At 40.0% G+C, this 23,459-nt stretch overlaps 1 protein-coding gene across 3 annotated transcripts in view; it reads right to left on the reverse strand.

Annotated features, from left to right (window-relative positions):
* tdrd9 (tudor domain containing 9) overlaps positions 1-23,459 on the reverse strand; it is a 150,138-nt gene that overhangs the window by 43,393 nt on the left and 83,286 nt on the right. For all 3 annotated transcript variants that reach the window (XM_059958509.1, XM_059958514.1, XM_059958513.1), the window contains exons 21-26: positions 14,649-14,765; positions 14,208-14,315; positions 13,008-13,108; positions 12,680-12,853; positions 5,670-5,787; positions 213-422 (exon numbers count right to left, since the gene is read on the reverse strand). In XM_059958509.1, coding sequence (XP_059814492.1) covers positions 213-422; positions 5,670-5,787; positions 12,680-12,853; positions 13,008-13,108; positions 14,208-14,315; positions 14,649-14,765 — 828 coding nt within the window. The remainder of the gene's footprint in view (positions 1-212; positions 423-5,669; positions 5,788-12,679; positions 12,854-13,007; positions 13,109-14,207; positions 14,316-14,648; positions 14,766-23,459) is intronic.

Here is a 23,459-nt window from a genome sequence, read left to right on the forward strand (position 1 = left end):
TTTTTACAGTTATGTAAACAGTCATTGTTCAGTTTCCACCAAAAGTTGATACCTCCCACTGTGGGTATTACATCAGGTTAAATAGGGAAGAAACAAAAACTTCTGGCATGCAAGTGAAAGTTCCAGTATTCAGGATGTCAATAGTTAAAAATGCACTGATGTTAATACTTCACAAGGAGAGAGGAAAAATTATTTCTAATTCAAACTCTTACCTCAGCTGAATCACCTGAGACTTGCAAGATTTTAGCTCTGTAATAATGGGTTTCATTACAATCTGTGAAAGGTGCAAGACAAAAATCAGGGAATGGTTCCACAATCAGTGGCGTCAATGTTAGATGCTTAATTTCATTCATCAGTTTGCCGAGTGTGTGCAAGCTCTCGCCATCTGTTCTGTAACCCCAGAAGTGTCCAACTTCAACAACCTGAAAAAAAATCATAACTTAATTAATAGAAAGCATTAATACAGTTGAGACTCATAATCACTGTAAATTTAAATGCCGAATATTTATCCAGTGTTTTATTGTGACACCTTTTGGCAAGATGACTGTTGGGGAGGTTTCAAACTAATAGGAAAGAGGGATGGAAATACAGGCATAAAGACAGAAAGAAGCAATGCAGAAATCAAAGTAAAACCTACAAAAGAAAAAAGTGAAGTACATCAAGTCAAATCAAATCAAAGGACACAAAAATTACTAGATTCTAAGAGAACAAGGAGTGTAAGGCGAGTTATCTGAGAGTCCGTAGCATTCGAAAAAATGTCAGTGCACAAATTAGAACAAAGGGGTGTGATTTAGTGGCCATTACAGAAATGTGGTTGCAGAGTAAAAATGATGAGAATTGAATATCCAAGGGTATCAGGTAAAATGGGTGGATAGGCAGGAAGGAAAGGGAGATGCGACAGTGCTCTCAATTAATGTCAAGATCAGGAAGACAGTGAGAGACATTATATTGTAGGGGGACACGGTAGCATAGCAGTTAGCACAATGACTCAAAGCACCAGCAACTCAGGTTCACTGCCTGTAAGGAGTTTGTATGTTTTTCCTGTGACTGTGTAGGTTTCCTCAGAGTGTTCTGGTTTCTTTCCATGTTCCAAATATGTATAGGTTAGTAGTTAATCAGCTCATTAGTCACATAGGTGTAATATAGCAGTGTGGGCTCGTTCAGGCTGGAAGGGCCTGGTCTCTCCAAAAATGACTATTGTCTAAGGAGTAGAATGTTGAATCCATCTGAGTAGAGATTAGGAATAGTGGGGGGGGGAAGAGAGGGCAGGGAAAAGAGAAAAATCCCTGGTGGGAGTTGTCTATATGCCACCAATTAATGTTACATTGCACAAGCAATAAACCAAGAAATAACCAGCACATGTAAGAATATAACAGCAGTTGTTACGAGGGACGTTAACTTGCACGTAGACTGCGCAAATCAAGTTGGTCAAGATGATCTTGAGAATGCATCTGTGATTGTGTTCTAGAACAGCATGTTAGTGAAAGGGAAAATGCCATATTAGATCTTGTCCTGTGCAATGAGCCAGATAAAATGAATGATCCTGTAGTTAGATATTCTCTTGGAAAGAGTAATCACCGTATGATTCAATTTCTCATACAAATGGAGGGTACCACAGTTTGATCTAAAATCAGCATATTATGCCTGAGCAAAGGAAACCACAACAGGATGAAGGACGAGCTGGCTAAATAATAGCCAGCTCTTTTTATAGAATCAATAAAAGTATATTCCACTAAAAAGTAAGGACAGTAAAGCCTTGATTAACCAAGAAAATAATAGAAGGCATCAAATTAAAAGCTCATGTACACAAAGTCACCAGAAGTGGGAAATGGAAGATTGTGAAAACTTTAAAAACCAAAGAACTACTTAACAAGCAATAAGGAAACGGAAATGAAAGTAAACTATCAGAAAATATAAAAACATAGTAAAATTATTTGTAATTAAAGCAGAAAAAAGGTAGCTGCAGTGGATGCAAGTTGCTTCAAAGATGAGAAGGGGGCATTAATATTAGGTACGTGGAAGTGACTGAGGCCTTAAACATCAGACTTAATAGTGGACCACGTATCTAACATGCCAAAGAGGATGAGATGGGAGGTGAGGACCGATACCATTGCTATCACTAAAGAGGTAGTGTTGAGCAATCTAGTGGACCTAAAAGTAGACAATCTCCTGATCCTGATTGGATGCATCCCAGGGTATTAGGATCACTCTTTAAGAAATGAAGGAAGCAGCAGAAAGGAAATTATAGATCAGTCAGCCTGACCTCAGTGGTTGGAAGATGTTCGATTCAATTGTCAAGGATGAAGTTATGGAGTACTTGATGACACAGACAAGACAGGGCAAAGTCAGCATGGCTTTCTTAAGGGATACAGTGTTTATTGTATATTTGGACTTTCAGAAGGCCTTTGACAAGATGCCACACATGAGGCTGCTTACCAAGTTAAGAGCCCATGGCATTACAGGAAAGTTACTGGCATGGTTAGAGCATTGGCTGATTGGTAGGAGGCAGGGAGTGGGAATAAAAGGATCCTTTACTGCATGGCTGCCAGTGAATAGTGGTGTTCTGCAGGGGCCAGTGTTGCAATCACTTTTTTTTAATGCTGTCATTCAATGTTTTAGATGATGGCATAGATGGTTTTGTTGCCAAGTTTGTAGATGATACAAAGATTGGTGGAGGTGGGGGAAGCAAGTAGTGTTGAGTAAACAGGTAGACAGGTAGAGTAAACAGGTAGACCTTAGACAAATTTGGAGAATGGGCAAGAGAGTGGCAAATGAAATACAATGTTGGAAAATGCATGGGTCATGCAATTTAGTAGAAAAATTATATGTGCAGACTATTTTCTAAATGGGGAGAATTTTCAAATATCTGAGATGTAAAGGGACTTAGAAGTCCCCATACAGAATGCCTTAAAGGTTAACTTGCATGTAGAGTCAGTGGTGAGGAAGCAACTGCAATATTAGCATTCATTTCAAGAGGTCTAGAATACAAGAGCAGGTATGCGATGCCAAGGCTTTATAGGACACTGGTGAAGCCTCACATTAAGTATTGTGAACAGAAAAGATGTGCTGGTATTGGAGAAGGTTCAGAAGGATGATTCCAGGAATGAAAGGGTTACCATACAAGGAACGTTTGATACCTTTAGATCTGTACTTGCATTGGAGAGTGTTCCAGGTTTGAACGGCTTGTCATATGAACAGCTTTGATGGCTCTGGACCTGTGTTCACTGGAATTCAGAAGAATGAAGGGGGAGCTCATTGAAACCTTTTAAATGTTGAAAGGCCTAGACAGGGAAGATGTGGAAGGGATGTCTCCCATGGTGGGAGAGTCTAGGACAAGAGGGCAAGAGGGCTCCTCTATCTAGGACAAGAGAGACAAGAGGGCTCCTCTACCCTTAGGATAGAGGAGCGTCCATTTAAAAGAGAAGCAGAGAATTTTTTTTAAGCCAGAGGGTGGTGAATTTGTGGAATTTATTAAGGCAGCTGTGGAGGCTGGGTCATTGGGTGTACTTAAGGCACTGCCTGATAGGTTCTTGATTGGGCACAACAACAAAGGTTACAGGGAGGGGGCCAGTGAATGGGGCTGAGGGGGAGAAAAGGGATCAGCCATGATTGAATGGTGGAGCAGACTTGATAGGCCAAATGGCCTAATTCTGCTGCTATGGGCTTATGGTCCTGAAAGAAGTAACATAATTTAAGCAGACACATTTGTGATAATAAACCGAAATTCTCTTGATAGGTCCCAGCAGATTGGAAGATAGTGCATGTCACAGTCTAAAAAAAGGACGTACACAAAAGCTAGGTGACTATAGGCCAACGAGCTTAACATTTATAACTGGGAAAATGCTTGACGTTATCATTAAGAACTAGCAAGCCATCTGGATAAAAGTGGTTCCATTAGACAGACAACGTGGATTTATGAAGGGCACGTGCTATTTGATAAACTTTCTGAAGTTGGTTTGCAGGTGAAACAAGTTATCAAAAAGGCAAAATGGAACATTGGCCTTCATTGCTGAGGGACTGAATTTAAGAGCAGGGAGGTTATGCTGCAATTGTATAGGGTACTGGTAAGGCTGCACTCGAGTACTGCATATAGTTCTGGTATTCTTTCTTGAAGGAAGACATAATGACTTGCTGGTATAGAGGAGGTTCAAAGCTCAAAGTAAATTTATGATCAAAGTACAGATATGTTACCATATGCAACCCTGAGATTCAATTTCTTGCAGGCATACACAATAAATCCAATAACCATAATAGAATCAATGAAAGACCACACCGACAAAGCAGTGAACCAGTGTGCAAAAGACATCAAAATGTGAAAATACAAAAAGAAAAAAAGAAATAATAATAAATAAGCAATAAATTTCAAAAATACTAAGATGAAGAGTCCTTGCAGAGTTCTTGGGTCGATTCCAAACAGAAGGGGGTTAGCCTATAGGGCCAGATTGAGTTGCCTGGGATTATACCTCATTGGAACTTAGAAGAATGGGAGAGGATCTTGTAGAAATGTACAAAATTATGGAAGGGATAGGTAAGATAAAGGCAGGAAAGCTGTTTCCACTGGTAAGGTAAACTTGAACTAGGGGTCATAGCCTCAAGAGAAAGGTGAATAGATTTAGGGTATAGATGAAGAGAAACTGTTTATCCCCAGAGAGTAATGAATCTGTATAACTCTTTGCTCAGGGAAAAAGGAGAACAACCTTATTAGATAGTTAAGACAGTTATATGGAGCTGATTCCGCAGCAAGATCAGCCATGATTTTAGTGTTGCCCTTAAGGCATTTGTTTAGTTTATTATATTTTCACTTTAGTAATTCGTTTGTAATCATTTTCTAGTTAAAGTTAAGGTTGTTGAAAGTAAATTTGTTGTCTGTGATATATCACGGCATGCGACGACGTCACACCTGGTTTCGCTGCGTCCTGTGGGAAAATACTGGTTTGGAGAAACGGGAAGGAGGGGGCTTGTGTGTGCAGGATCAGAGCGAGTAAAGTTTTCTTTCTATGCACTAGAAACATCATAGAAGCAACGCCGTAAGTTCATAAGATAATCAACATGTTGAAGTAAAAATGTTAACGCTGAATCTGTTAAAAGTAATGACGGTTGATAAAGCTTATGTTCTTTGTTATTTAAAGAGTTGCGGATAGTTTGTGTTGAAGTGTATTTAAAGCAATTGATGGCGAAGGCAGATTCTGACTGTATGTTGTACTTTAACGTAATATAGTTTGTAGTTTTATTTTTGCAAGTATTTATGATGTAAATGTGATGCCAAGAAGGAAACAAATACTGTATATATTTTGTATTGTTTTATCAACAGTTTTCACCATACGTTAATGTAGAAGAGTGAACAGTAAACGGTTAATCTTACTGGGATCGCGTCTCATTGACTCCGGTTTATACTTCGTGTTTAGTTCAGAGTTTTTACACCTCTGCGAGAACACTACAATCTTATTAAATGGCAGAGCAGGTTCAATGGACCAGATGATCTACCCCTGCTCCTATTTTATATGTTCTTATGTAATAATAAATTTTAGTTACTCAAAGTCTCAAAATCAACATGATCTAGATACTGCAATAGACTTGTACCTTCGTTATTTATCCTCGAGTTTTCCCAACACAACTGTCACAATCCCAATCCCAACAATTCCTTTAATGATCAGATTTTTTTTGATTACCTCAGTGACATTCATGGTGAAAAAGCGTGGAACACGATGACAGGGCAAATCCAAAAGACCTCTTGACTTTTCTTCAGGCATCAGTTGAACAGCACAATTTTGATAGTCAATGCACAATCTGCATTAGAGATAACCAACTGTATTGTGATTGTTACTTATTGTCTTAATGGTAGCAAGGGACAAATAACAAATACTTTCAAGTGTTTTTTCTTCTTCCATTTTTACTCCAATAGTAAGGATGGTACTGAAATGAATTTTAATGGTCCACTAATTGAAGTGTTTAAAGACGGTTGTCTTGAAATTTATTAATTCCCAAAATAGCCTAGCACTGTGTGGATCACCCATATGAACTCTGTCATTTCAGCTCCCTCTTCATTTTATTCCTGCTCCCATAGACCCCCCCAAATTTCCTTACTCCCCTGATTCCTCTCCCAAACCAGTTTCCTTTTCCCCTTCCCCTCCCAGTGCACTAAGTATTTCCAAGATGGCCTGGAAAGAACAGGAACGGAGGGAAAGCAGTATCTATCACTGCAGTATACCAGAGCTGAAACTAGGTTACAATAACATGCTCCATGTGGAAATGCTTGGCATCAGTTAGAGAGCATTGTTTTAAGAAGGTGAAAAGATTTATAGAAGCAAGGGTCATGTTTTTTCACACAGAAGATGGTGGGAAAATGGAACAAGCTGCTTGAGGAAGTGGTAGAGCCTGGTGCAATTAGAACTTTAAAAGACATCATGACTGATACATAAGTAGCAGAGGGTTAGACAGGTATGTCAAATGGTACTAGTTCAGGTAGGCAATTTTGTTGAGCCAGGAAGACGCATTTCTTCAAATATTCTCATTCTAGACAGCTACAGCTAAAGTTCACAGCTACTGCCATGGACAATACAGTAAGCAAAACAGTTATAAGCTGTTTAAAAAAATCAATTGTTCCTCAAAGTCGATAAATGTTCAATAGCAGTCTCTGGTTGCAAGTGCAGCTCCCCTTTAAGAAAACGGAAGGGAGCATGCTGTGTTGGTTTAAAAGTTTGTCTAAGGAGAAGGGGGTTCCAACTTCCACTACTGTCTATTCTGCTGGCATGCATAGTCTCTGGAAAATAAAACAGAAGACTTCAGAGCAAGATTGCTGTACCAGAGGGACATCAGAAACTTGTGATTTTTGTTTCACAGAATTTTGATTATCCCCCGCCATTCCAGTGATATAGCTAGCTGGCTTCATAATTCAATGTCAAGATAGAACTGCTAAGTCTTTCAAAGGCAGAAGTATGCTTTATAATTAATTCCTCATGGTGCACAAATGTCGCGGTCCTGCTCACCTGACCTGGAACATCTAGCAATCAAGTGTTGTCTGTTATATCTGCCACAGTTTTCACCATCATCTTGGTAGTATGTATATTCCATCTCAGGCTTGTATCAAACATGTTCTAAATGAACTGAGCGATGTAATCAACAGGCACGAAGCAGTGTACCCTGATGCCTTCCCCATTATTTTGGGGGATTTTAACTAGCCAGCCTGAAGCGTCCCAAAGTAATTATCACCAGCTTATCACTTGTAGAACCAGAGGTGCCAAAACACTGCAATACTAACATCAAGAATGTTTATCATGCCATCCTACACTCACACTTTGCAAAGTCTGATCACCTGGCTGTACTTCTACTCCCTGAGTACTGGCAGAGACTGAAGGCTGCAGCACCCATAGACAGGATCTTGGAAGATATGGACAAGAAAGGTAGAGGAGCACTCACAGAACTGCTTTGAGTAATTGGACTGGACAGAATTCAGAGATTCATCTTCAAGTCTGAGCTGTGTCCAATCCTTTCAAATGTCTCGGATCGCGTTCATCGCATTCTAAAGGGGGAAGGAGAGTAGCTGCAAGACTTGGTACACATTGGCATCAATAACATAGGTACGAAAAGTATTGAGTTCCTGAAGAGAGATTTTAGGGAGCAAAGTAAAAAGATGAAAAGCAGGTCCTCCAGGGTAGTAATCTCTGGATTGCTGCCTATCCCACACACCAGTAAATAAGAATAGGAGCTTTTGGCAGATAATTGCATGGGGATGGGGTCAGGTTTCTGCATCATTAAGATCTTTTCTGGGGTATGTATGATCTGTACAAAAGAGACAGGTAACACCTGAACCTGAGGGGGTTTGCAAGAGCTGTTTGGGAGGGTTAAAACCAGGGTTTCACAACTGGGGTTCTGTACTACCCTAAGGTTCCATGAGAGATCACCAGGGATTCTGTGAGAGATCGTCATTAATAAAAAATAATAAACATCGATTCTGGAACTTCGCGATGCCAGCACCCACACTGGTGGGCAGTGACCAAGCAGCAACATTACCAATCTCAGCCCAGTATGGCAGTGCGCAGTTGGATCATGTTTATTTGGTTAAGACCATCCTCAGTTTCTAATGTAAGTTAGGGGAGGCAGTTGATAATTGGTGAGCGCTGTTTTGCAAGGAGGGGAGTTAGGTAGGCTGTTTTCTGGGCACTGAATGGACTCACCCAATTTGGGGTTTGACGTCAGCCTTTCCCTCTCAAATACCCTTCCCCAACTTCCCCTTACATGTTGCCGACTGACTTATTGGAGCGAACAACCTGTCAGAGTAGTAGAAAATTTCAGGGAAATTTTCATTCCAAAGACAGCCCAGCATGTCGATTTTTGAAGATGAGGTGTGAGATGGAAGAGGAGCATTCTAAGCCTAGGCCAATGAACAACTTTGATAAGGTTAATGATAAAGAGTTACAATCTTCTGAGTCATATCACTGTACTAGCGTAACACACACAAAAAATCCGTCTTTACAATGAAAGCTACTTATCAGTGAGTTTTACATGGACTGGTGAGCCAAGTTGTCCTATTCCATTGTGCCTCGTCTGTGGCAAACAACTAGCAAATATACAAATGGCTCTAGCAAAATTGAAAATACACTGAACTACAAATCACAGCCACATGACATGGAAAAGTACCAATTATTTTAAATGGCTATTGGAAACTCAAAGCATACAGATTAAAGCTTTTAAAAAGTAAGGTAAATGGCTTCAGGAAGCAAGTTAGTTAGTAGCTTTAAGACCAGTTCACTCCAGAACTGAGCAAAAACCTGGACAAAGAGCACACCAATCTCCTGCTACATACAGAAATCTAGTCACTTAACAGAGGAAGAGTTCTCACAGGTTGTTTGAGCTGAAAGGTGAGTTGCAGGAGTACTTACGAGAAAACAGCCAGATTTTGGTGAGTGCTTCGAAAATGAAGAATGGTTGCAGAACTAATCTACTTAACAGACATTTTTCATCATATGAATCAGTTGAACAAGTCTTTGCAAGGCACTGGAGAAAATGTTTTGACTTTCTTGGTGCACGATATATCAGTGTTGTCCTAATTCTGCTCACCAAACCTGAAATATCTAGCAGTTAAGTGCCATTCTTTTTACCTACCATGGGAGTTCTCTAGGGTCATTTTGGTAGCAGTTTACATTCCACCTCAGGCCAATGTCAAGCAGGCTTTAGATGATCTGAGCATTGGGATTAACATGCACAAAACAGCGCACCCTAATGCCCTCACAATCATTTTGGGAGATTTTAACCAGACCAGTCTGGGGGAAAAAAAATGACTAAGTAACTACCATCAACGGATCACTTGCAGTATTATAGGAAATGACACACTGGACCATTGCTTCACTACCAGATGAACTTAACAACTTCTATGCCCACTTTGAAAAGGAGAACACAACTACAGCTGTGAAGATCCCTGCTGCACCTGATTGACCCCGTGATCTTCATCTCAGAGGCCGATGTTGGGCTGTCTTTATTTAAAGAAAGTGAACATTCACAAGGCAGAAGGTTCCGATGGAGTACCTGTTAAGACTCTGAAAACCTTGCCAACCAACTAGCGGGGTTATTTAAGCACATTTTCAACCTTTCATTGCTATGGACGTAAGCTCCCACTTACTTCAAAAAGTTAACAATTATACCAGTGCTTAAGAATAATAATGTAGGATGCCTTAATGACTATTGTCCAGTAGCACACACATCTACAGAGATGAAATGCTTTGACAGGTTGGTCATGACCGGATTGAACTCCTGCCTCAGCAAGGACCTGGACCCATTGCAATTTGCCTATCGCCACAATAGGTCAATGGCAGACACAATCTCAATGGCTCTCCACATGGCTTTAAACCACCTGGACAACACAAACACCTACATCAGGATGCCGTTCATTGACTATAGCTCAGCATTTAATACCATCATTCCCACAATCCTGATTGAGAAGTTGCAGAACCTGGGTCTCTGTACCTCCCTCTGTAGTTAGATCCTTGACGTCCTAACCAGAAGACCGCAATCTGTCTGGATTGATGATGACCTATCCTCCTTGCTGACGATCAACACAGCGTACCTCAGGGGTGTGTGCTTAGCCCGTTGCTCTACTCTCTATATACATATGACTGTGTGGCTAGGCATAGCTCAAACACCATCTATAAATTTGCTGACAATACAACCATTGTTTGTAGAATCTCAGGTGGTGACAAGAAGATGTACAGGTGTGGGATATGCCAACTAGTGGAGTGGTGCTGCAGCAACAACCTGACACACAATGTCAGTAAGACAAAAGAGCTGATTGTGGACTTCAGGAAGGGTAAGATGAAGGAGCACATACCAATCCTCAGAGAGGGATCAGAAGAGGAGAGACTGAGCAGTTTCAGTTCCTGGATGTCAACATCTCTGAGGACCTAACCTGGTCCCAACATATAGATGTAGTTATAAAAAAAACAAGACAGTGGCTATACTTTATTAGGATTTTTAAGAGAAGTGGCATGTCAACAAATATACTCAAAAACTTCTAAAGATATACTGTGGAGAGCATTCTGTCAGGCTGCATCACTGTCTGGTATGGAGGGACTACTGCACAGGACTGGAAGAAGCTGCAGAAGGTTGTAAGTCTAGTCAGCTCCATCTTGGGTACTAGCCTACAAAGTACCCAGGACATCTTCAGGGGGCATTGCCTCAGAAAGGCAGCGTATAATTAAGGACCTCCAGCACCCAGGGCATGCCCTTTTCTCACTGTTACCATCAGGTGGGAGGTATGCAAGTCTGAAGGCACACACTCAGCGATTCATGAACAGCTTCTTCCCCTCTGCCTTCGATGCCTAAACGGACATTGAATCCTTGGACACTACCTCATTTTTTTTTAATACACAGTATTTGTTTTTTGCACTTATGTTCAATGTACACTATTGATTCGTTTATTATGTTACTTTTTTTTCTCTTCTAGATTATGTATTGCATTGAACTGCTGCTGCTAACAAATTTCATGTCACATGCCAGTGATAATAAACCTGATTCTGATCCATGAATTTAAAAGGAATCTGAATTTTTGGAAAATCACATTGCAAAAGAAAACCTTCAAATGTTTCCACTGCTGCTTGGGCTTGACAGTGAGGAAGGATATCAGAAAGCTTTAAGTCTTATTGAAAACCACCTGGAAGTACCACAGAACAAAACTGAACAGTACTTGTCAACATATGACTGGGTGTAAGACCCTTTCTCTGAATCTTCTAAGAACTTGACTTTGAGAGAAGGGGAAGAACTTTGTGAGCTGCACTCTGATCATGCACTGAAGAGATTTACTTATCTGCCCCTGGACAAGTTCTGAATTTCAGTGAAAGAAGAGTATCCTGCCATTCATAGGAAAGTAATGAACATTTTGCTGCAATTTACAACTCCTTACATGTGTGATCAGGCTTTTTTTCTTGTTTAACAAGCATCAAGAGCAAGGATAGAAGTTGTCTTATTTCAGATGAAGGTGAAATCTGTGTGCTTATCTCGTTTGACACAGAATTAAGACGTTTATAATGTTTGCCTTATGAAAGGGAAAGAAAGATTAGTTTCAAGAAAGGCAAGCTGAGCTTAACAGTTTTTCTTTCAAGAAAGGTTGGCTAAAAGTTTACTCTCTACTCACTGACAATTGTTTTTGGATTTTTATATCTACAACTTAGGGTTCCCTGAGACTTGAAAATTATTTCAAGTGTTCCTACAGGGCAAAAAGGTTTCTAAGACTGCAAGGAAAGGTTAATGATAAGGCAAAACTGCAGTCATCGGGATAAATTGCACCCCACCCCCTCTGCCTACCTGCCTGTCCTTTCGATACAAAGTGTATCCTTGGATGTTGAGCTCCCAGCTATAATCTTCTTTCAGTCACGAGTCGGTGATGCTCACAACATCATGCATGCCAATCTCTAATTCTGCTACAAGTGCACCGAATATATATATACACACACACACACACACACATACATGCATTCAAATATAATAACTTCAGTCCTGTTTTGATCCCCCTTTTCGATGTTGTCCCCCTTTTACATTGCAACTTATCCTGCAAATTTCTACAAATGTACTGTGGAGAGCATTCTAACTTTGCATTAATGTCTGGTACCATGGGTGGGGGGGGGGGGGGGGTGGTGGAGAGGAGTGGCATTGCACAGGATTGAAATACAGTGCAGAAAATTTTGAAAACTCAGTCAGCTCTATCATGGGCACTATCCTCCCCAGCAACCCAGACATCTTCAAGGAGCGATGCCCCAAAAATGGACCATTCTTCATAAATGAATCCCATCATTCAGGACATGCCCTTTTCTCATAGCTACCATCAGGGTGAAGATAACACAAGCCTGACGGCACACACAATGATTCAGGAATAGATTGCTATTGTTGATATTTTTTTCCTGTGGGGTAGGGATTGGGGACATGTTGTAATTTTTTTTTCTGCGAGGAGGTCAGGAATTGATATTGTTATTTTTTCTGTGGGAGGGGATAAAGATTTATTGCTATTGTTTTTTTTTACTGTGGGGAGGGGATGTGGGATTCAGGGGTCTGCTGAGTTTTGTTTTTTTTCTTTTTATTTCACGGCTGTCTGGAGAAGACAAATATCAGTATGTCTTGTATGCATGTATGTATTATACATGCATACTTTAACAATAAAATGAATCTTTGGAATTTTAACACCATAAGATATTACCTTGGATTTTGCAAGTTTGTACTATTTTGTCCTCGAGTCAACTGATCAATCTCTTCCACAGGATGAATATTCAACTGCAGTGGAATACGATGCTGGGCCATCTTCAATGCCATGTACACTGCAGGATGAATCTCAGTTCTCTTTATTGGATTTTGCACAAATTCAACAAAGCCCCTATTTTTGAGAAGTATTTTGTTAAGGGTTAGGACTTTAGGAATGGAAATATTCTGTACATTGGGATAATTAAAATGGAACTTAGAAATCATTGAGGTAAAGCACTGAGGTATGAAGTTTACGTTAATGTTTCAACATAACAGAAGCAACTTACTTAGATCCATCAAACGAAATAGTTCTGACTTGCCCACACTGTCTGAACAGAGAATGAAGCTGTTTATAGTACAGGAATCCATAAGGTGGCACATTCCTCACCTATAGCAAACGGGAACCAAAATACAGTTTCACAATTGAGCTCAGTGACTTAATTCAAAAAGTGCTTCGTTAAATGATCCAAACCAGACCTGGATGCTTTGGTATATTTTACTCATTTATAACAGCTTATAAAACTAATTAGCTTGACCAAAAGTACATATGGGTATGTTAGCATAATCCACAAGATAGGTAAGGGGTGTTCTGATCTTGGCAACATTACTCAAATGGTTTAGATACTAAAGAGCATTAATGGTAGTCAAAATCAGGTATCTGGCTAAATTTAACACAAGATGTGACCTTGGTTTCAGAGTTGCAGTCAAAAGTTGGAGATGCTGCTTGAAAAATCATCCTGGGATGATTATTACTTAAACTGTCTCCTTGCAACCATCAGAGTCTGCACGATATTTTAATAGATCATGTTTGACATAATGGCCTCCAACAGGTGTCAACAATCTGAAGTGTGCTTCTGTAGATCAATCAAAAAATCAATGCATGTGATGGAACAGATGAGTGGAGTCTGTACTTCTTCACAATAATTGAACATAATTAGTGTTTAAATGCCATATCTGCAGGTTCCATTAGTATTCTCAGGAAAATTTGAATGATGGTAATCCCATTAAGTACAAACAGAGCATTCCAAGATCAAACAATGAAAGAAACATGCCTTATTAGTGCATCACCCTATGAATTCTTAATTACATCCTTCCACCAAGATACTTGTTCCTTTCACCAAAGAAATTCAAACTTATTGCATTGTAAAAGACATGCTGCCAACTCTGAAATAATAGCAAACACAAGAAACACTTAACAGGTCAATCAGCATCTGTGAAGAGAGAAAGTGATATTTCAAGTCAGTGATTCTCCATCAGCTCTGATGAATAGTCAGCAACTTGAAATGATAATTGTTTTCCTGCCCAAAGATGCTCCTTGTCCACTGATTATTTCTCTTAATATCTGGTTTTATTTCAGATTTTTAGCATCTGTCACCCTTTGCTTTTCCATTTCTGGTTATAACTGGTTCTTTTTACCCAACTGCTCACTGTAAGGCTGTAAAATAGACAGGTTCCGATATTCTTATTTCAGTTATACAGCTACATACCACTACTGTAGTTTTTGAATCTTTTCCAGCTATGTCTTTCACAGCAACTTCTTCAGACACTGGGCCAAATGTGAAATAGCTGGGGTAAAAAGCCCCAGCAAGCACAACCTGTGGAAATAATATTGCCAAAATAAATACAGCTTAACCCAAATTTCATGAAAGACAGTCAGCACAGTTGTACAGACAGGTAAAAGCAGCTACATAAAATTATGCTTAACAAAACAAACAGAAGATTCGACTTGATCTACACAGAAACATCTGCCATGCCTTGAATCTTTTGTGTTTCTCAATGATGTAGAGAAGCCAGAAGAGCAAAGGGTGGCAAGTCAGAGTGCAGTGACACACTTAATGATATAAACTGTGCTCTAAATTTACTAATCTGCAAACAAGGTGCTAAACTGTAAAAAATATATTGTGCATAAATATAGTCTCAATATGTACCTGCAAAATAAACCTCTGCTTGTGTGCATACTCTTCATTGGTACTTCCACGGGGTTGATAAACATACATATTAAAACTCTGTACTCTTTCCTTCAACTCCTCATACAGTTGTGCCACCTAAAATGCACAGAAGTAACTTAAGAAAAAAAATGCAGGAATTTAAGTTACATCAATATAAAGAAAGAGGGTGGAATAGCATTTAGCTCTGAAAGTTTCAATCGCCTGATAATTTTCCACTTTTCCTAACTACCAAATTGAACCCATTTGGTCAATCCTCTATAACAATAACTGAAAGAACATTCCTAAGTAAATAGTCTGTCAACCTAATTAAAGCTCAAAATTCTGAGTAAAATTTATAATAAGTACATATATATCACCGCATACAACCCTGAAATTATTTTTCTGCAGGAATACTTAGCAAATCTACAGAACAGTAACAGTAAACAGGATCAATGGACAAACTGTGCAAATGTAAATATAAATAAATAGCAATAAATAACAAGCACGAAATAATAGGAGTCCTTAAAGTGAGACGATCTGTTGTGGGAATACCAAAAGTAGAATGGGTATAATTAGCAAACATGAGGAAATCTGCAGATGCTGGAAATTCAAACAACGACATACACAAAATGCTGGTGGAACACAGCAGGCCAAGCAGCATCTATAGGGAGAAGCGCTGTCGACGTTTCGGGCCAAGACCCTTCGTCAGGACTAACCAAAAGGAAGGATAGCAAGAGATTTGAAAGTAGTGGGGGGGGGGGGAATGCGAAATGATAGGAGAAGACCGGAGGGGGTGGGATGAAGCTAAGAGCTGGAAAGGTGATTGGCGAAAGTGATACAGAGCTGGAGAAGGGAAAGGATCATGGGATGGGAGGCCTCAGGGGAAAGAAAGGGAGGGGGGGAAACACCAGAGGAAGATGGAGAACAGGCAAACAACTAAATATGTCAGGGATGGGGTAAGAAGGGGAGGAGGGGCATTAACGGAAGTTAGAGAAGTCACTGTTCATGCCATTTATTTATCCGGTCTTCTCCTATCATTTCGCATTTCCCCCTCCCCCAACTACTTACAAATCTCTTACTATCTTTCCTTTTGGTTAGTCCTGACGAAGGGTCTCGGCCCGAAACGCTGACAGCGCTTCTCCCTTTAGATGCTGCCTGACCTGCTGTGTTCCACCAGCATTTTGTGTCTGTTATGGGTATAATTATCCCCTTTTGCTTAAGAGCCTGATGGTTGAGGGGTAGTAACTGTTCTTGAACCTGGTGTCATGAGTCCTGAGGCACTTGTACCTTTTACTGGATGGTAACAGCACAAAAAGAGCACGACCTGGGATCTTTGATGACGGATGCTGCTTTTCTACAGTAATGTTTCATGTAGATGTGCTCAATGGTTGGGAGGGTTTTACTCATGATGTATTGGGCCAAATCCACCAATTTAGAAACATAGAAAATCTGTATCACAATACAGGCCTTTTGGCCCACAAAGTTGTGCCGAACATGTCCCTACCTTAGAAATTACTAGGCTTACCCATAGCCCTCTATTTTTCCAAGTTGCACGTACCTATCCAGAAGTCTCTTAAAAGACCCTATTGTATCTGCCTCCACCACTGTTGCTGGCAGCCCATTCCACACACTCACCACTCTCTGCATAAAAAAATTACCCGACATCTCCTCTGTACCTACTTCCCAGTACCTTAAACCCGTGTCCTCTTGTGGCAACCATTTCAGGCCTGGGAAAAAGCTTCTGACTATCCACACCATCAATGGCTCTCATCATCTTATACACTTCTAACAGGTCACCTCTCATCCTCCGTTGCTCCAAGGAGAAAAGGCTGAGTTCATTCAACCTGTTTTCATAAGGCATGCTCCCCAATCCAGGCAACATCCTTGTAAATCTCCTCTGTACCCTTTCTATGGCTTCCATATCCTTCCTGTAGTGAGGCGACCAGAACTGAGCACAGTACTCCAAGTGGGGTCTGATCAAGGTCCTATATAGCTGCGACATTACCTCTCGGCTCCTATATTAAATTCCATGATTAATGAAGGTCAATACACCTTATGCCTTCTCAACCACAGAGTCAACCTGCGCAGCTGCTTTGAGCGTCCTATGGACTCGGACCCCAAGATCCCTCTGATCCTCCACACTGCCAAGAGTCTTACCAGTAATACTACATTCTGCCATCATATTTGCCCTACCAAAATGAACCGCTTCACACTTATCTGGGTTGAACTCCATCTGCCACTTCACAGCCCAGTTTTGCATTCTATCAATGTCCCGCTGTAACCTCTGACAGCCCTCCACACTATCCACAACACCTCCAACCTCCCAAAGTTCTGAAGATCTGAAGGTAGATAAGTCACCTGAACCAGATGGTGTACATCCCAGGGTTCTGAAAGAGGTGCCTGAAGAGATTGTGGAAGCATTAGTAATGATCTTTCAAGAATCACTAGAATCTGGAATGGTTCCAGAGGACTGGGAAAATTGCAAATACAATTCTACTCTTCAAGTAGGGAGAGAGACAGAAGAAAGGAAACTATAGGCCAGTTAGTCTAACCTCAGTGGTTGGGAAGATGTTGGAGTTGATTATTAAGGGTGAGGTCTCAGGGTACTTAGAGGCACATGATAAAATAGGCTGTAGTTAGCATGGTTACCTCAAGAAAATAACTTGCCTGGCAAATCTGTTGGAATTCTTTGAAGAATTAATAAGCAAGATTGACCAACGAGAATCAGTTGATGTTATATACTTGGATTTTCAGAAGGCCTTTGAAAAGATGCCGCACATAAGGCTGCTTAACAAGCTATGAGCCCATGGTATTACAGGAAAAAGCAGAATTTGTAGGATTTTCTGCTCAAAGGCTTTGGTGTTCCCATACCAGGCCATAATCCAGTCAAGTCAGCACACTTTCCACCATAAATCTATGGAAGTTTGTCAAAGTTTTTGATGACATGCAAACCTCCGCAGACTCTTGAAGCAGTACAGATGTTGCCATGTTTTTGTTGCAATACTAACATGATGGGTCCAGGACAGGTCCTCTGGAGATAGTGACACCCAGGATTTTTAAGTTACTGACCTTCTCCACCTCTGATCCTCTATGGACTTCTGGTTTCCCACTCCTGAAGTCTACAATCAGTATGTTGGTCTTAGGGACACTGAGTGAGAGGTTGTTGTTATTACACCACTTAGCCAAATTTTCAATCTCCCTCCCGTATGTTGATTCATCATCACCTTTGATACAGCCTGTAACAGTAGTGTCATCAGCAAACTTGTATATGGTGTTGAAGCTGTACTTAGCCAAACAGTCAAAGGTGTAAAGCAAGTAGAGAAGAGGGCTAAGCACACATCCCTGTGGAGGAGATGTTTTTGCCAATCTGAATTGCAGGGGTCTATAAGTGAGGAAATCCAGGATCCAACTGCACAAGGGATCCTGAATTAGAAGAGTCTTCAAATTCAGGGCATCAGTTTTAAGACTTCCTTGGGGAATTTTAACAGCAATTTCTTTTCATGCCCCAGCAATACATTTTGTGTTCAGTCCAAGGATCCAGCACTTAAGATCACTGCATAGCTTCAGCTTTAACTTCATGGCTTAGTTTATGGGTCAACATTCTAATTATTAATACTACCCTTAATGGTAAGATCAGAATAATTGTAGTGACTAGATCTTAAATCTGATACATCTGCACTGCCTCAAATGAGTAATCTCCTTGAAAGACAGGATTCCTTCTTTGCTGCCTTTTTAGCATTTTTCTCAGATATACCCAACATCCAATTCCAGATCTATCATAGCCAAAATGAAGAAATCATTAATCTTGAGTGTGATTTTGCCAAAAAGAAAACCAGATTTGCTTTTTAAAAAGTCAAACATTTAATACACTTAATTAATATTGGAAACATGTTTAAGTGTGAAAGGTCAAATCCTGGTAGCGTGCAGGCTTAGGCGGGTGTTGTAGGTCAGAGAGACCTTGGAATCCAAATACATGGCTTCCTTTGTGTGGAGTCCCTGACAAACAGACAGCTTTTTGGCACACTGGCATTCACAAGTCAGGGCACTGAATATAAAAGTTGGTAGAATACAAGGTATAGAAGCAGAACTATATCATTCAGTCCATTGAGTTAGCTCTGCCATTCCGTCAGGGGTGCTTGATTACCCGTCAACCTGTCATTCTCCTGACTCCTCCCCATAACCTTTGATGCCCTTACTAATCAAGGACCCATCAACCCATCCTCCACAGCAATTTGCGACAATGAATTCCACAAATTCACTACCCTCTGGCTAAAGAAATTACTCATTTCTGTTATAAAGGGCTGTCCCTCTATTCTGAGGCTGTGCCCTCTGGTACTAGATTTCCCCATCATAGGAAATACCCTTTCCATGTCCACTCTATCTAGGGCTTTCAATATTTAATAAATTTCAATGAGATTCTCATTCACTCTTCTAAACTCCAGTACAGGCCCAGAGCCACCAAACGTTCCTCATACATTAACCTTTTTGTTTCAGGGATCATTCCCGTGAAAATCTTCTCGACCCTCTTCAATGCCAGCACATCCTTTCTTAGGGAATCCAAAACTGTTCACAATATTTGAAGAATGGTCTGACCAATGCCTTATAAAACTTCAGCATTATATCCTTACTATTATATTCTAGTCCTCTCAAAATGAATGCTAACATTGCATTTTCCCTCATCACCGACTCAACCTGCAAGTTAACCTTTAGGGAATCCTGGATAAGGATTCCCGAGTCCCTTTGCATCGCTGATTTCTAAATTTGCTCCCTGTTTAGAAAATAGTCTATGTCTTTTTTTTAAAATCAAAGTGCATTTCAACTTTACATTATATGTTAATGATTTGGATGACGGAATCGATTACTTTGTTGTAAAGTTTGTAGACGTTATCAAAATAGGTGGAAGGGCAGGTAGATTTGAGGAAGTAGAGAGGGTACAGAAGGATTTCGATTAGGAGAATGGGCAAAGAAGTGGCAGTAAGTATATTGTCATACACTGGTTAAAAAAAAATGAAAAGGTCATGTGTTTTTTAAATGGAGAGAAGATACAAAAATCTGAGATGCAAAGAGACTTGGGAGTCCTTGTGAAGAACTCTTTTAGGGTTAATATGCAGGTTGAGTCTGTGGTGAGGAAAGCAAATGTGATGAGACTATTCATTTCAAGAGGACTAGAATATAAAGGATGTAATGTTGAGAGTTTATAAAGCACTGGTGAGGTCTCTCTTGGAGTATTGTGAGCAGTTTTGGGCCTCTTATCTTAAAGAATATGCCAAAATTGGAGTGGGTTCAAAGGAGGGCCACAAATATGATTCCAGGTTTGAACGGCTTGTCACATGAAGAGTTTTTGATGGCTCTGGGCCTGTACTTACTGAAGTTCAGAAGGATGAGGGAGGACCTAAATGAAACCTATCGAAAGGTGAACGGCGTTGATGGAATGGATGTTTCCTATGGTGGGAGAGTCGAGACCAGAGGACACAGCCTCAGAATAGAGGGGCATCCATTCAGAACAGAGATGAGGAATAATTTCTTTAGCCATAGAGTGGCAAATCTGTGAAATTCGTTGCCACAAGCAACTGTGGTAACCAAATCTTCATGTATACTTAAAGTAGAGGTTGATATATTCTTGATTGGTTAGGGCATGAAGGGATATGAGGGAAAGGCAGGATTTGGGGCTCAGAGGTTAAATGGACCAATCATGATGAAATGGCAGAGTAGACTCAATGTTAATTCAGCCAAATAGATCAATTCTGCTTCTAAATCTTATGATCTTAAGTCACATTTGATTCCAGGAGACTGCCAGGTCCTATCATCTCTTGATCTTCTTCAGTCTTTTCATGGACTAGATTGTAAATGAGTTAAATACACTGCTCCCCTCTTTCAAATATTTAAAACCTCAGTTATATGATCAATCTCTTTTTTCTAATCACTTGGCAGGATCTCATGTGAGTACCAGAGATTCAGAAAAAAGCTTTCAAGTTGAAGTGTGCGATGATCTGTATCAATGACTACTGCACAGGAGTAGGGTGATTAAAGACCATAGCACAGTATAGCACAGAAACAGGCCCTTCAACCCACAACATTATGCTTAACAAATTATTTGTCAAATGTCCAACTAACTCACCACACTTCTCTGTCAGTAAAACTGGTTCTCACCCTCAAGAATTTTTTTTTCATCTCCGCCCACTTTCTGCAAATCTAAACTGTAGCCATGGGCATGACACTCACATTTTCTCCAGCTGTGCCTACCATTTTGCTATCTAAATAGAACAGTCCAAATTCCAAGCCTACAATGTAAACACTCCCAAATTTTTTTCCAAACAACAGTGACTACTACATTGGCATTGCTTCTTGCATCTATAATGAATTTGTCAATTTTGCTAACCTTGCCTCCAACTTCAACTTGGGCAGGTACATAGATGGGAAAAGTTCAGAGGGTAATGAGATCGTAGACTTCATGAGAGGGAAATTAGAGGTCCATGAGCCAGTTCTCATTGGAGGATCAGAGGTGGAGAGGACTGGCAACTTTAAATTCCTGGGTGTTACTATTTCAGCGGACCTGTCCCGGACCCAGCATCAGGTGCAATTGCAAAGAAAGCACAACAATGACACTACTTCCTTAGGAGTCTCTGGAGTTTTGATATGACATCATTAACTCTGACAAACTTCTGTAGGTGTGTAGTGGAGATTGTATTGACTAGCTGTAGCACAACCTGGTATGGAAACACCAATGCTTTTGAATGGAAAATCCTACAAAAGGTAGTGGATTTGACCCAGGATATCATGGGTAAAAGGCTCCCAATCATTGAGCACATCAACATGAAATGCTATTGTAGGAAAGCAGTATCCATCATCAGAGATCCTCACCACCTAGGCCATGCTCTTTTCTTGCTGCCGCCATCAGGCAGAAAGTACAAGAGCCTCAAGGACTCGCATCACCAGTTCAAGAACAGTTACTATCCCTCAGCTATTAGACTCCTGAACAAAAAGAGATAACTACATTCACTTGCCCATTGAGATGCTCCCGCAATCAATTATCTCACTTTATGGACCCTTCATCTCATTATTTATTTTGAGGTCTTCTGCACTCTTTCATTGACCCTGTTATAGTTACTATTCTATAGATTTGCTGAGTATTCCCATAGGGAAATGAATCTCAGGTTGTTTGTTGTGACATACATGTACTCTGATTATAAAAATTACTTTGAACTTGGTCAACATGGACTGTTTCCATGTTGTGTGACTCCACAACTATTAGTGCTATTTGGCATACAAAGAATGCATGTTCAAGTGATATAAAGCCACTGGAACTTGCGGAAAACTTACTATTTGTCATTTCAAAAACATTTACAATGATCACGTTTTTAGCTTATATTCATTTTAATTTAATTAGCATCTCTAAAAGGGTCTCAATATTACTTAGCCTCCTCAGAACCACATTTCACTTCAACAGCCAAGTTATTTTTTCTTTTAATAAAGTGGAAATTATTCTGAAAACTCCTATTCTTCTCACTTCGCCTTAGTCCACAACATACTACAGCACAGTAGATGCCTTCTAACCCACGATGTTTTGCCAACCTATATAAACTCACTCTGTGATCAATATAACCCTTCCCTTCTAACAGCCGATAACACTCCATTTTTCTTACATCCATGTGCCTATCTAAGAGTCCCTCAAATGTTCCTATTACATCAGCCTCTACTACCATGCCCGGTGGTACATTCCAACTACCCACCACTGTGTAAAACAAAAAACCCTTCTGATATTTCCCCTAAAGTATCTTCAACTCATCTAAAACAGATATCCTCCAGTATTAGCCACGGCCACCTTTTAGTCATTGCAATTTTTACATTGAGCCATCTCTTCATTCTTGTTTGATTTCATCCATTGATTTACATTTTGCAGATTCAGTCGTAAAGCCAAATTCAATACCTGCCTGTCACTTTACAGTCCCCAAAAATTTTTGTAAACAATTGTTTAATTTAATTGTTGCACTCAATATTTCAGCTTCACAATATATTAAGCTTTTGTAGCACCTTAAGGAGAAATTCCTTGTTAGCTACAAAGATTAAACCCCTAACAAACTATCTGGAATAGCTTATGGCTCTTCTACATATTTTTTTCCAGTGGAAATGAAAGAGGAATACAATTGTTTAGCATTATCTTTATATTTACTTAGTGTTAGTCCCCAAAGTTAAATTTCTATCCTATCAAGGTTGGATTGGGTCGTCTGAGTAGTACTTTAAGAGAAGTCCTAGTCACTCCGAATTTGACTGAGCATTGGTTATTTTATCCACAATGGTTGAATAGTCTTCGGATGAACCAGGTGGCAAAACAATAGAGGACTGCAAAGTAAGTAGCTGCTTTTGAATCACCAACAGTTCTAAAGTACAAAATACTAATAGTTTTGTTTACTCTACAAGTTCTTACAACTTTTTAAAAAAAATTAGAATGGAAGGGTGGCAAATCTATTGAGTAATTTTGTCCACATTGATTTAAGTGCCTGGAAGACCTAAAGATCAAGAGTGGTCTACAACCTTGAAGTTTTGTCACCGTGGACAAGTATATTATTCTCTACGGTGCAGCAAATGTCTTTCATAATCAAGTTTGAATCCTCAAAGAGTTTTCTGTTCAGAACTCTGCTTCAGCAAAATGCGCACGATGGAAAGATAATTCCTATTTTTCTCTCCTTTCCATGATCAGATATCCAATTCATCTACTTATGATCTTAATATCACAGCTGGCCTGTCAGTAGATGACAAAATTCAAGTTTTCTTCTGCTAAAAAGACTGAGGAAGTTGAGAAAACTTACATTT

This window comes from Hypanus sabinus, chromosome 2 (genome assembly GCF_030144855.1).
Source record: "Hypanus sabinus isolate sHypSab1 chromosome 2, sHypSab1.hap1, whole genome shotgun sequence".
Taxonomy (NCBI): domain Eukaryota; kingdom Metazoa; phylum Chordata; class Chondrichthyes; order Myliobatiformes; family Dasyatidae; genus Hypanus; species Hypanus sabinus.